At 39.9% G+C, this 13528-nt stretch overlaps 2 protein-coding genes across 2 annotated transcripts; both read left to right on the forward strand.

The window, feature by feature from the left end:
* Positions 1-233: 233 nt before the first annotated feature.
* On the forward strand, positions 234-8397 carry LOC115691038 (oligouridylate-binding protein 1B). Its single transcript, XM_030617589.2, has 12 exons — positions 234-392; positions 2641-2702; positions 3030-3132; positions 3283-3359; positions 3474-3535; positions 3640-3727; positions 3887-3962; positions 4106-4136; positions 4858-4977; positions 5157-5242; positions 6999-7175; positions 7881-8397. Exons 1-12 carry the CDS (start codon positions 261-263, stop codon positions 8160-8162), a joined length of 1296 nt encoding a protein of 431 aa, XP_030473449.2. The 5' UTR covers positions 234-260; the 3' UTR covers positions 8163-8397.
* A 1696-nt stretch (positions 8398-10093) lies between these two features.
* LOC115691021 (probable disease resistance protein RF45) lies at positions 10094-12990 on the forward strand. Its single transcript, XM_056320579.1, has 2 exons — positions 10094-12550; positions 12940-12990. The coding sequence occupies exons 1-2, from the start codon at positions 10094-10096 to the stop codon at positions 12988-12990; spliced, it is 2508 nt and encodes an 835-aa protein (XP_056176554.1).
* The last annotated feature ends 538 nt before the right edge of the window (positions 12991-13528 follow it).

Here is a 13528-nt window from a genome sequence, read left to right on the forward strand (position 1 = left end):
AATTGACCGAGATTTTTCAGATTTTAATTAAATATTTTTTTTTTTCGCGAAATAGAATTTAAATTCCCCCGACTCGGAACACGCGAGGAGCGAAGAAGACCACCCCACCCAAACCGAACCAAACGAACCCTAACGCTCGATTTTCTCGGGAAAAAGAAAAAAAAGGGTGGGAAAAGGGAGGAGGAGGAAGGAGCTCCCCCCTTCAATTTTGACGGGAAAATCTGCGGGGGAAAATCTGCCGGGAAAATCTGCGGGGGAAAATGCAGCATCACCGGCTGAAGCAGCAGCAGCAGCAGCAGCAGCAGCAGCAGGCCTTGATGCAGCAAGCCCTTCTCCAGCAGCAGTCGCTCTACCACCCGGGCCTCTTGGCTCCTCCTCCTCCTCCTCCTCAGGTAACCACGCGTCTCGCCCGCCCCGTCGCGCGTTTGGTGTTTTCTCGGTCGGAGCTCGCGAGATTGTTGTCGGATGCGTTCGTGACCCTCCCGAGCTCGCGATCGCGATGGTTCCGGGTGTTCGGGGTGGGGGTTTTGATCGGAGTGAGGTGATGGAGTGTGAACAGTTTGATCAAAATCTGGTCTTTGTCTTCTTGTGGGGGTCGGACCGTGTTGTTAGACAAAGGGTTTGAGGTCGCAGGGAAGTGGTTTGTTTGTATAAAATTTGTGCAGCTTAGGGTCCTGCAGCGCTTGTTCTTGGATACCCTTTGAGTGCTTGTGCTTGTGTAGTTGCGATTTTCTTTGTTAGATATGGTGAAGACGTCTTTTTAAGTAGGTTAGTTATCAAGAAGAAGGTGGGAATGAGGTGCGGCTTCCCGTCTTTCGTTCTTCAGTTCCATCTATCAGAAAACGAATGATCCGTGCAGTTTGTCGAGTTCGCTGATTGCCACCCATTAGGTACTGATTCTAGAGTCGAAGAGCAATTGCTGCAGGGTCTGTAAATTTAAAACTTAATGGTATGCTGCAGGGTCCAAACATGATCTTTGACCCTTTTGAAAGACATTCAATTGCTCGACGTGAAAATTGTTTCTTTTTCGGCTTCAGCTTATGGGGTGGTCTGTAAATTGCTCTAATTCCCTTGAGATACTAGGAAGAACTGAGAGCAAATGACCACTTACATTGCAACTTACAAGCTTCTATCTGGTAAAGGTCAACTGCTACTTGACCATAAACTCTTCCTTTGATTGTCTTTTCCAAGACTGGGCACTTCTACTGCCACTGTAAGAAGGCCGCCATGTCATTTCACCTTTCTTTGGCTGTGCAAGCTTATTTAATCCTCCATCCATCCACTTCGTGAGGGTTAGGGTGAATAACTTGAGTTGATGGACTTACGGTGGTATGCTTAAGCTTCAGCTCGTTTACCTTATATTCTAAAGGAGAGAACACAGAAGCTCTCTGCAAACGGTTTAGATGGAACTTAAAAAAATAGTTCACTAAGAAGGAGAATAAGAAAATATTCTCTTTTATCCAAGACATTATGCTTGGCAGAATTTTTTGAACTCCATTAAAACTCTGCGAATATTCCCTTAAGCAGGATATGGAGTTAATTCCTTCTATATTCATCTGTCTTCCTATACTCTTGTTAAGTACACGGTTGTTGTTCGTGTAGTGTTACTTTAGATAGGGTATATGAGAAACTTTTGATGATTAGTCAAGCAAAAGTAGAAGGACTTTTGAGAATTTCCAGTCATTGAGATGGAAGAATTATGGGTCATGGGTGAATGATGCAAAGATTGGGATGGTGAATTATGCGGTGAGGCCTGTGGCATCATGGAATTTGTGGCATCCGGTTATTAGTGAGCATGAGTGAGGTAAAAAGCTAGCAAAAGAGGAGAATGGGTTTGGGGGATTAGGGCTAGTGGCACAGAATAAGATTGGATCACGGCAAAGATGGTGATGATGGGCTGGAATTATATTTGTTCAGAAATTACTTGTAATGCAGTATTGACAACATTTGACAAGTTGACATATAGATGTAGTACTGTGCAAGCACGATAAATTTCTATTGTGTGGCAAGGCATGGGTTGAAGGAGCAACCGTTGCAGATATTGAAATTTTAAGTATTTGAGATTATCATTATGTGAGAAGAGGTGAAGATAGGGAATACTTTCATAGAATATATCCTCACAAATGATAATTGGTTGAGGATTTTGTTTTATTCCATGTTTAGTGTATTTAGTTGGAATATTTGGTCTTTCTCTTTGTCCTTGGAAACTTTCAGATTATGCGTTTTGTGAAGCTCCCGCTAGGCACTAAGTCATTCTTTCTTAGAAAATTTGATCAATGCTCTAGCTATGCATTAATAAATATCCTGACTAGATCACAGAAGTTTTTGTTGGGACTTGATGTTAGAAGTTGGTTATTACAGCTCACTATTATTGCTTTAATGGTGTAATTTAGTTTGCAGATTATGAATTCTTTGGAATGGCTGTTTGTTGGACTCTCTTTGTTAATCTTCTTTCTTATCTTGTCTTGCCCATTATGGATCATTATTTTTTGCACGAATCTTGGTTCATCTTTGCCTGCTTAATTAGGTATTACCATGATATCTCTTTGTCTTTGGATTAGAATACTCTCAAACAAAGCAACGTTCCCTACTTTTTTTGTTCTTTCGTTTGAATTTTCTTTTCCTCCTATTGTTCTGCAGATTGAACCGATTGCAAGTGGAAATCTGCCTCCTGGTTTTGATCCAAGTACTTGCCGCAGTGTGTGAGTCTTTGTCTAGACCTTCCTCCATACTTTTATTTCCATTTCTCTGTTTCATTTGCCTGTTTATTAGTTGTCATATTTCTTTGGTTACCTCAAATTGAGTAGCTATGTAAGGCTCAGATTTGTGCAGTGAATAATTGCTCATATATGCTCATTGATTGTAAATCTTCTGACATCAACACTTTTGCTTGAAGATGCACCGAAATTTTTCTTATGAGTTTTCTTACATCCTTGTTTGGACTTAACTCAGGGACACTAGGAGTTCATTTTTTGTTTTCAAATTCTCGAGTTAGAAACTTATTGTTCTTGGTTCATTGTATAATGCAGCTATGTGGGAAACATTCATACTCAGGTGACAGAACCACTTCTTCAAGAGGTTTTTGCTAGTACAGGTCCTGTTGAGGGCTGCAAACTTATTAGAAAGGAGAAGGTATAGGTTACGATTTGAAAGTTAGATTTTTTTCTGTATTTGGGTTTTGATGAATTGCCGAAGCACCTGGAAAAAATAAACAGAAATGATAGAATCTGTTGCTTGGATGTTGTCTATTGCTAAAATTTCTGTTTTCCCTGCTATACACAGTCGTCATATGGGTTTATTCACTACTTTGATCAAAGATCCGCTGCTCTCGCGATTCTTTCTCTGAATGGAAGGCATCTGTGAGTAGAAACTATACTGGATTTTTAGTTACCTATGTTACAATTACAACTTGAGCCATCATGCCATTGGATTACTCTCTTTTTGCTGAGCTTGTCCTATTCCACGGCTTGCAGATTTGGGCAACCCATCAAAGTTAATTGGGCATATGCCAGTGGTCAGAGAGAGGATACTTCAGGTTTGCTCTGGTTCTTGTTCTACAATAGTATATTATTACGTTCTCATGGTGCTATAATACTTTTTTTCATCGTTGCTTCATATAACTACCTTTTGGATGTGTAGGCCATTACAACATTTTTGTTGGCGACCTCAGTGCTGAGGTGACGGATGCCATGTTATTTGCATGCTTTTCTGTTTATCCCAGCTGTTCGTAAGTTTCACATCTCCTTATCTTGGTTTTTTTTCCTGAAAGTGCAAACTTTCTAGTAAAAAAGACCTAGTAAAAAGAAATTATGATAGCGTTATGCATTCTCGTCAGTCAAGTTAAAATGTATGTGGTATTAAATTGGACCTTTGTGCTAAATCACAGAGATGCACGGGTTATGTGGGATCAGAAGACTGGACGTTCAAGAGGGTTCGGCTTTGTTTCTTTCAGGAACCAACAGGTGCTTTATTGCATTCTCCTGAACCTATTGTCGTTTCCTACATCTATATGTTCTACATCCATTATACACATATATATTCTATTGTACCGAATCTCCAGTATTAAGGTTGTCTGTTAATTTGTGGTGGTTCTGTTTGTGTTCAGGATGCCCAGAGTGCAATAAATGATTTGACCGGTAACTGTTCTGCCTTCTGAACAAAACTATTTTTCTGACACTTACATGTGTTATGGCCGTCCATGTTAAGGAGATTTCCTTCTTTATCTTGGATATTGGAATAGTGAAACAGATGAACTATTAATACTGAAGTTCAGATTTTCTTAAAGAGACTATTGAAACTTCCAGACATATTTCTTTCTTGGATCTTAATCATGCTGTTTCCCTCAGATACCTAGATTGGCTCGATGTCTTGGGGGTAAGAAATTAACGGAGGTCCTCAATTTTGAGCCATTTTTCATTTTTAAATATATGTGGTTGTCTTTTGCCAAAAGAAAAGGAAATTTAGGGTTGTCACAAAACTTTATTACATTTTTGTTCCATTCACAATTTTACAAAAATCAATGCGGTTGTCCGCTCAAGGCACATTGTTAATCCAATGGCATAAAAAAATTTGACAAATAGGTGATGCCTTTTTGTTTGCTATTTTGTGAGCACATTGATTACTGTAGATTTGGATGATGCATCATATTTAATAGGCCCTGTGGGTCAATTAAAGATCACTTTGTGTTAGAAATTTGGACATAGTAAGAAGAAGTTGGCAACAATTGAATTGTTTTGGATGGTATAGTGGAAGTTCAGTGGTTCAGTGAAATGTCAGAAAGTTGAACATTCTTCCCTGGTAATTACATGATGGCTAGTTCTTTTTACTGTCTCCATGTATTCTTGCTTTATATTTCAGGGAAATGGCTTGGCAGTAGACAGATCCGTTGCAATTGGGCAACAAAGGGTGCTGGTGGCATTGAAGATAAGCAGAGCTCTGATGCCAAGAGTGTGGTGGAGCTAACCAATGGCTCATCAGGTTAGCCAATTTTTGGAACAAAATTTTCTTGGATTCATCTTGGCTGATATGCGATGCTTGAAGGAACAAGCACTTTAAGTTTTACTGCCTGAGTCATTGTATTATCAACTGTTATAAGCATTTTCTTTCTCATGATTGAATCACGTATCATCTACTCTCTCTTTTTTTTTTCATTGCAGAGGATGGTAAGGAGGGTACAAACAGTGATGCTCCGGAAAATAATCCTCAGTATACAACTGTTTATGTAGGAAATTTAGCTTCAGAGGCAAGACTGATCCCTCTTTCTTTGTACTATCCTTTGGTGATGCTGTCCATATGGTTGATTTTTAAGTAATTTGGGGGCAAATCAAAGTGGATTTTTCCAGATTATCTGTAGGGAAAACTAGTATTTTCATCATGAACTGGGGGTACTGTAAAATTTGCATCGCGTGTTATTAAAATTACGCTTTACATCTTCATATTGACATTACAACACTAGCCATCTGGGCCTTATACTTTTTGTGACCAGTAATAAAATTGTATCAAAAGAAACTGTGAAAATTTTTATTGAGAAAGTTCTAATTCTTTTCATGTTTTCTTCATATCAGATTGAATTGTATTTTTTTCCTCTTCATTAGTTAATTTGATGCTAACTTTTGCAATAAGTAAATGTGGAAGTATTGTATTATGCTCTTTGAGCGCCAACATTACGAGGAGACAAAGTCTCACGAGAAGGTTAGATAATTTCAGTTTACACAATTCAACAATGATTAGAAGACAAATTAGAATTAGAGTTGAAAAAAATGCTTTAATTAATTTCAAATGAAATTGCATATAATTGTATAGGTGATTGCACATGAATCGTATAGTTCTTGGAGAAGTATAAGAAAATAAATAATTTTTTAAATGCTAATTCCATCCACCCTATTTATCTCATTCTGCGAATCTTTCTCAATTTGCTTACATGATAATTGTTGTGGGAAAATTAAGTGGTAAACCAAATCATATTAGAGATTATTTGGATTGATCTTTTTTTTTCTTTCAAATTTTCAGTTTTCAGTATTTGAGCTTTGACTTCTGTTTGTTGTTGACCACTTCGAATTTCTAAAACTAAATAATACGAACTTTTGAGATCTCTTGAAGTCATTAAAATTTTTCTTGGAGTTTTTTAAAATTAACGTTCTTTTTTAAATTTACGTGAAAGATGGTTCTCCTCTTTGAAAATTTCATATTTTCTTACTTAGTGTTTTTAGTTTTTTAAAAAAATAATAAAAGAAAGAATTGTCTGAATAAAAGATGAATACTTCGTTTAACCGCATGTCAACACTGATAGTCCCCTTGCTTTTGCACCAAGATACATATATAGTATTAGATTAAGTTAACTATAATTAATGCAACCACATTGAGCGTGTCCATACCGAAGTAATTTTTTGAGGCTAATTTATTCTGTTATACTTTTTATCATAAGCTATTTGATGTCGGTACTACATTAGTTCATACTTGGAGCGGTATTTAGCGGAGAGAATTCAGGAAGTGGGTTTGCGAAGAGTAGGTGAATGAGTAGAGAGGAAGAGCTGATGAGCTTATTCTATTTCTATCAAAGTTAAACCTGCTTATATGGAAAATGGCTCCGACAATTGCAAGCTTAAATTTGGCCTTTCAAGTGATTAAAATGACACTTGTAAGTATTCGGATTTTTTGGTGATGGGCATTTACAAGAGATTGTGGAGGTTATGAAATAGGAGGTAGTTTTGTGAACTATGACTTGTAAAGTGTTATTTCTTTTGAAATGATCGGGTGCATCTTACCCCATGGAACATGATACAATATGCAGTTTTCCCATATGTCTTTTGTTCAAGTTTAGTTCACTATACCGCCTAGGAAAGGCTGTCATTATGACTTGGCAAAATTTATGCTATAATTGAATCATTATAAATATGTGTGTGTGCACGTGAGCTCATATAAAATGACTGTATAGGCTCATTTCAGAAATTATTTCACCAATTTTTTTGGGGAAATTCTCAGTCATTTTAAATTTGCAGGTCACTCAGCTTGAACTCCATCGCCATTTTCATGCTCTTGGTGCTGGAGTGATTGAGGAGGTTCGGGTCCAAAGAGATAAAGGATTTGGTTTCGTGAGGTATAGTACTCATGCAGAAGCAGCATTGGCCATTCAAATGGGAAATACTCAGTCACTTCTATGTGGAAGACAAATTAAGGTGTGTTCTTGGGCTTGTTAAATGAAGAGCATTAGAAATGAAGAGCGTTATTACTAATGCTCTTCATTTTGTAATTTTTTATTTCAGAGTGCTGATGGTTTGAAAAGCATCTGTTCCATAGAAAATGTAGTGGGAGATTATTAATTCTGCAGTTATGCTGATATAAGTTGAAATTATCGCACTTTTTTCCTTTTCCTGATCGTAAATCGGACTACCTCCCATAGTTAACCTTTGGTCAAAAACCTCATTTTTGTTTACACCGAGATTTGAATCCAAGTTGTCTTTGAGTTTTGTGTATTTAGTGACTGCACTAAACCGTTTTGGATGAGCTTAGTGCTCTTTGACTTAGGACAGTTGAATTTAAACTCAATCTGTAAATGCTGTAGCTATGACTTCATCAGCATGTTGTGCCACAACATGTTTGGCCATGCCTCTTATCCTCTAAAAGGATAAGCAAAGGTGGCATGTGTTATGGTAATATGACATGGTTCTCTGGCAATACAAGTGAAGTGTTCTTATCTCTTCAATAATTTAGATGGGCTTTTCGTGGCATATAGTTTTAGATATAATTGCTGTCCGCATCTTGGCAGTGGTAAAAATAGATCAGGGGATCTAGCATGTGAAAACGGTAGTTAATACAAGACTTCGTCCCCCTGGTGTTTTCGATTGAACTTAAGCTGACTTCTGATTTGTTTGTGCTTGCAGTGTTCCTGGGGTAGCAAGCCTACTCCCCCAGGAACAAGCTCCAATCCCCTTCCTCCACCTGCTGCAGCGGCACCATTACCAGGCCTTTCTACTGCTGAACTATTAGCCTACGAGCGACAATTGGCAATGAGCAAGATGGGTGGCATGCATCCTCTCATGCAAGGACAGCATCCTCTCAAGCAGGCAGCGATGGGTATGGGAGTTGCTGGTGGAAGCCAGGCAATATATGATGGTGGGTTTCAAAATGTTGCGGCTGCCCAGCAGCTCATGTATTATCAGTAACATGCCTGGTTTTTGGCTTAATGGTTCAAGGGGGAACAGAGAGAGAGAGAGAGAGAGGAACTTTTCTTGGGCTACATATATATTATTGAGAGTTTATGACCTCTAGGAAGTCGCCGATGTTTGCCGTTTCTGTGCATGTTACCCTTTTCGATCTGTTCCCGTCATCTGTATGTTATTCTATTTATGTATCTGTATGGTTGGCTACTCAGAAATGAATCCATGTCTCTTTGGACCATTTTCCCCCCGAGGTTCTTTTGCTTGTTAGAGGTGGATTGCACTTATTATTTGGACGCATTCTATTTCTACTGAATGAAGGCGAATCACATCTTCAAAAACTGTGAGACTTGTGCCGTTTTAAATGAAGGCAAATCACATCAAGTCTTGTAGATGTATCTACTAAAAGTCACATCTCAAAAAACTGTGAGACTCGCTATTGACAGCATTATAGGCGCGTTGATAGTATATAGCCCATGCGATATGATTTTTGATATAGTGAGATTCGCACACTGAATTGCATGGTGTCGTGATACATGCGGATGAGGTTAATATTTTAACTTTTAAAAGAAATTAGAAAAAATTGAGTTGTTTCAGTATTCTCATTAATATATATGTGAGAATTGAACGGTTCGTGTAAAAGATGGCACACTTTTGATGTTAGAAACGGAAAAAAAACAAAAACATAATGTTGTGATTAATCTGTTAATCAAGCTGATGATTAATCCGTTTCTATTTTTCTAGAGTGTTGTGCAAAAATAAGACATAATGTAGAATAATTTTTTTTTCTTATTTGGAAAAGTTGAGTGAAAATGTTTCAGCATGAGAGAGAAATAGGAAAGGCTGTATGTGTCTGTATATACACAGAAATAGAGAACTTTTAATAATTTAAATTATTACAGATATTTGGAGATTGAAAATTCAAAGAAGATATGTTGTTTAAAATGTTTGTGGGTTTTTTTTTCATGGACATCCCATTGACAACTGAAATTCACGATTTTGCTTATTACAATACGAAATAACATCGTACTATCCCACCCAACAGAACGATAAGGATGGGGCCTTTTCGGTAAAAGAGTGATGTCGAAAAGTTGATGTGGGCAGGTTAAAGATGCTGTATTAATAATATCACAAAAAATTTCAAATTGATACACTTAAAATAAATTTACTTCAAATTAATTTTTTGACGTTCAAAAACCCCAAACTGATATATTCGTGATAAATTTACTCTAAACTAATTTTTTGACCATAAAAAACCTCAAATTGGTATACTTGTGAAAAATTTATCCACAATTTCATTAAATTGGATTAATACCACCAAAAACCCTAAACTAGTATACCTATCGATTGCCACGTGTCATCAAACTTAGCAATTTGACATTAAAATTTAACGGAACGGAGGGTAAATTTGTTACAAGTGTACTGGTTTGGGGTTTTTGGTGATTAAGAAATTAATTTGGAGTAAATTTATTATAGGTATATCGATTTGGGTTTTTTTTTTTGTGGTATTACTATTAACCCTATTTATTAATTAGAAGCTGGTGGGGATCGACCCCCGATTATAAAAAGCTTGCTTTGGTGCCTGCCAATTCACCATCCAATACAACCCTTCTTCCCCAATCATTCGAGCTCAGACACTCCAATTTTCCCTTTCCTTATCTTTCCCCTGAACTGGCCATTTCCAATGTCTTAGGCAAATCACACCTCTTGAGGCTTGAGCGCCCCGAAACTGAACGGCCATCGCCGTGAGCCTCCATTTCGCGGGTGTACGATCCCGTTTTCTTGAGCCCGCTCGTGTTGCGCAGAATTCCTCCGATCGGTTCCTTCTGGAGGCATCCGAGGGACTGGGACCGCGAAATCCTCTGGCAAAGACTTTGTCTTGGGTCTGCACGTTGTCTTCTTGGAGACGACGACGAGGAAATGGCGAGACGGGTGAGATGTGGGATCCAGAAGTTGGAATTTCACCGCTCAATGCCGGGAGGAGCAGTGGAGCTTCATCACCGAGCGAACCGCTCCAAGCAAGGATGATGAAGGATGAGTCCCATATCGTGGGTCGCGAAGATTTTGTGATCGAACTCGTGTCGCAGTTGATCGATAAAAGAGGCGACTGTGCCAACCTGAGAGTGATTTCGGTGGTCGGCGAGGAAGCCATCGGCAAAACAGCTCTAGTGAGGAGCGTCTACAACCGAGCGGACATTAAGAATCATTTCGACCGCTGTGCTTGGGTCCGGGTTGGGCCGGAACCTAACCTGGTTCAGCTCATGGTCGCCTTGCTCAAGCAGCTGAGCGTCGTCTTGCTCAAGCAGCTGGGGGTCCGGGAATTGCGAGATGTGGACCGTCTGAAGGAAGAAGAGCTATCCAATTTGCTCCAACGAGTCCTGCTGGAGTGCTGTTATCTGGTAGTCCTGGATGACTTGTGCAAGCTCCATCTCATGGACAAGCTCATAATGGTGCTTGCGGACTCGAGGAATGGGAGCAGAGTAATCGTCACGACTCTTAACCGCGACATACCCTCTTCCATTGATCCGTGGTATTCCACGCATCTCGAGTTGAGCCCCCTTAACCGAGAACAGAGCGAGAAGTTATTGAAAAAATGCTGCCATCCTTTCGATGTGGTCGATCCGCCTGTGAAACTCCTCCATCTCAAAGAGAGGATTGTTAGCAAATCGGGCGGTTCTCCCGCAAAGATCCTGCTACTCGGAGGACTTTTATCAACCACCTCGTCGGATAGATGCACCGAGCTTACCTCGTTAAATAGATGCACCGAGCTTGTCAATCTGCTTGCCAATGGGCTTACCGATTGTCCCACACTCCAAGATGTTGCGCATTTGAGTTTTGCTAAACTGCCAGAACCGTTCAAGCAATGTGCTCTGTACTTGGCTCTGTTCCCTAAGGAATCTGAGATTCCCACGAGGAGGCTCTTCAGACTCTGGTCAGCTGAAAAAAATCTAGTATCTTCACCGTCAGAGAACGGAGTAACCGGATTTGATGCAGAGAAATGTTTCAGGGATCTGGTGAGGAGAAACATGGTTCATGTAGTTCGATGGAAATGGGATGGAAGTGCCCGAACTTGCCGCTTGCCCAGAACGTTGTACGATGTCTTTTATCAGATGGCTAAGAATGAAGGATTCCTCAAGATCTATGACTGCTCTATTCATTATGAAGGTAAGTTCGATGCCCCGCGTATCGCCATACATAGGGATATTTCTAGAGGAGCAGAAGCAGAGGTGCAAGTAAATGTGCCGGAAGCAGGACCAGACAATTCCATGCCGTGCGGCACTGGACAACTTCGTTGCTACGTGTCATTCAATACTGTGAAGCTAGGAACAAGGGCCGGAGAGATAGCGCTGTTACTTAGACCACTTGTGCCGAAGAGAGACTCGAGTTTGCTGAGTGTACTTGATCTCGAGGGTGTCTACAAGCCTTTGCTTCCGGAGGAGCTTGGCGAAATATTGCCGAACCTACAGTACTTGGGACTGAGATGGACTCTTCTTGAATGGCTTCCGGCGTCAGTGGCGCAATTGTTACACCTGGAAACTTTGGATCTGAAGTACACTAACATAAAATATGTGCCGGATTCAATCTTGGAGGCAGAGCATCTGCGACACCTATACATGACCGAGGTGAGCTTGGATGACGCCGCTCGTCGTCATCAATTGCAATCCAATAAATCATTAAACTGCAACATCCAAACCATTTGGGGCTTAGTCATAAAAGATGATAGTCCCATGTTGAAAGTGCTGGGCAAGTTGACAGGCCTAATGAAGCTGGCTCTGACGTGCGATGGCAAGACGGTATCGGGAGCAACCAAGCATATTAAGAATCTGGAGATGCTTAAATCCCTCAGATTGCGATTGAAGGATCGATCCGGCGTGCCTTTGATTGACGATGTTGAAGATCAAATGAGTGAAATGAATGGCATGAGTGGGCTCGAGTCTCTTTCCAACTTGCACCTGCTCGGATATTTGGGCATGCAAAGCTTGTTGGAGTCGCACATCCCACCGAACCTAAAAGTACTTACCTTGTCCATGTCGAGACTAGAAGGCGATCCGATGGGAGTCCTGGGGAAGCTGAAATGTTTGACCGCTCTCCGATTATTTGCGTCCTCATACGAGGGCAAGACATTGAGCGTCTCAGCAGGAACATTTCCGAGCCTCCGTGTATTGAAACTGTGGAAGCTGGAGAACCTGACCGAGTGGACTATACAGGAAAATGCAATGCAGTGCCTCGAAGACTTGGAAATTAAGGACTGCAAGAAGCTGAAGACGATCGACGGACTGTGGCAGATTGAAACCTTGGAAGTAATCACATTGGTAAGAGTGCCGGATGAACTCGAGCGAAGTGTCAGAGCAATGCAGCCGAATGTGCCAATTATAGCGAAGAAATTGCCGCAGGTAGCTCTCTTTCTTCTTTTGGTCTACATGTTTGTTAGACACTTCAGTTGCCATCCACAGTCCACACCACAGGGAACAACATTTCCTGACCGTGCAAATAACAATTTGCTTGATTTAACTCCCAGTACTCGCATTATCGAGAATGTAGAAAGGTGCTCCTTTTATAGCTTAATGGTGTTCATGTTATTTTGTTCAGAAAAAAAGGGGGGTGTTAGTCACCGAATTTCATACGCGTGCCAATAACAAATAAGCGTGGTATGTGTGTGTGAGCGTGCTTGCGGTTTTACCTCATGGAACATAGTTAAAGCTTTTATAGCGTCAGTGGCGATGGATTGTTTTAGTGTCGCGGTTCATTATGAACACAAGTCTGTGTTCTTGATCATGAACAGGATGAAATAGAGGAGGAGGAGCAATCAGATGAAGAAGACGGCAAACGATGAGAAGACGAAGATGACCATGGGGAATGACTCCGAATCACGTCTCGAGGAAGATGGTGATGATGATGATATTGATTATTGTGAATAAAATGATTGTATTAGAGATTCTCACGATTTTTTTCTAGGATATTTTCCTATGTTAAAGACAATTATGATATTTCTGTTGATCTTTTATATCTTTCAAGATTGCGCATATATCTCTCTTTGATTGTGAATATCTTTATTTGATTATTTCAAATAGTCATCTAAAAAAACATTTATTGAAATATTCTGAAATTTCACAACTTCTTTTTTCTACATATTATTTCTTGTTTATGATAATGTGGACCGTAGAGCTAAATAAGAATTCACTTTAATTAATAAAAGAGATACTTTTGTGGTAAATTTTACTTTGAAGAATTAATATAGTGTCCGCAGGCTATGTAATTACCATCATCGTGGCCTCTGTCGCACGAATTAATTATGACATCACTCATTATTTACATTTATCGCCATGATGCATGTCGGCATTCTTAACTAGGACCGGTAAAGGTGCCGCATC

The sequence above is a fragment of the Syzygium oleosum genome, unplaced genomic scaffold, assembly GCF_021117445.2.
Source record: "Syzygium oleosum isolate NSW1041296 unplaced genomic scaffold, Sole_v2.1 Sole_v2.20, whole genome shotgun sequence".
Taxonomy (NCBI): domain Eukaryota; kingdom Viridiplantae; phylum Streptophyta; class Magnoliopsida; order Myrtales; family Myrtaceae; genus Syzygium; species Syzygium oleosum.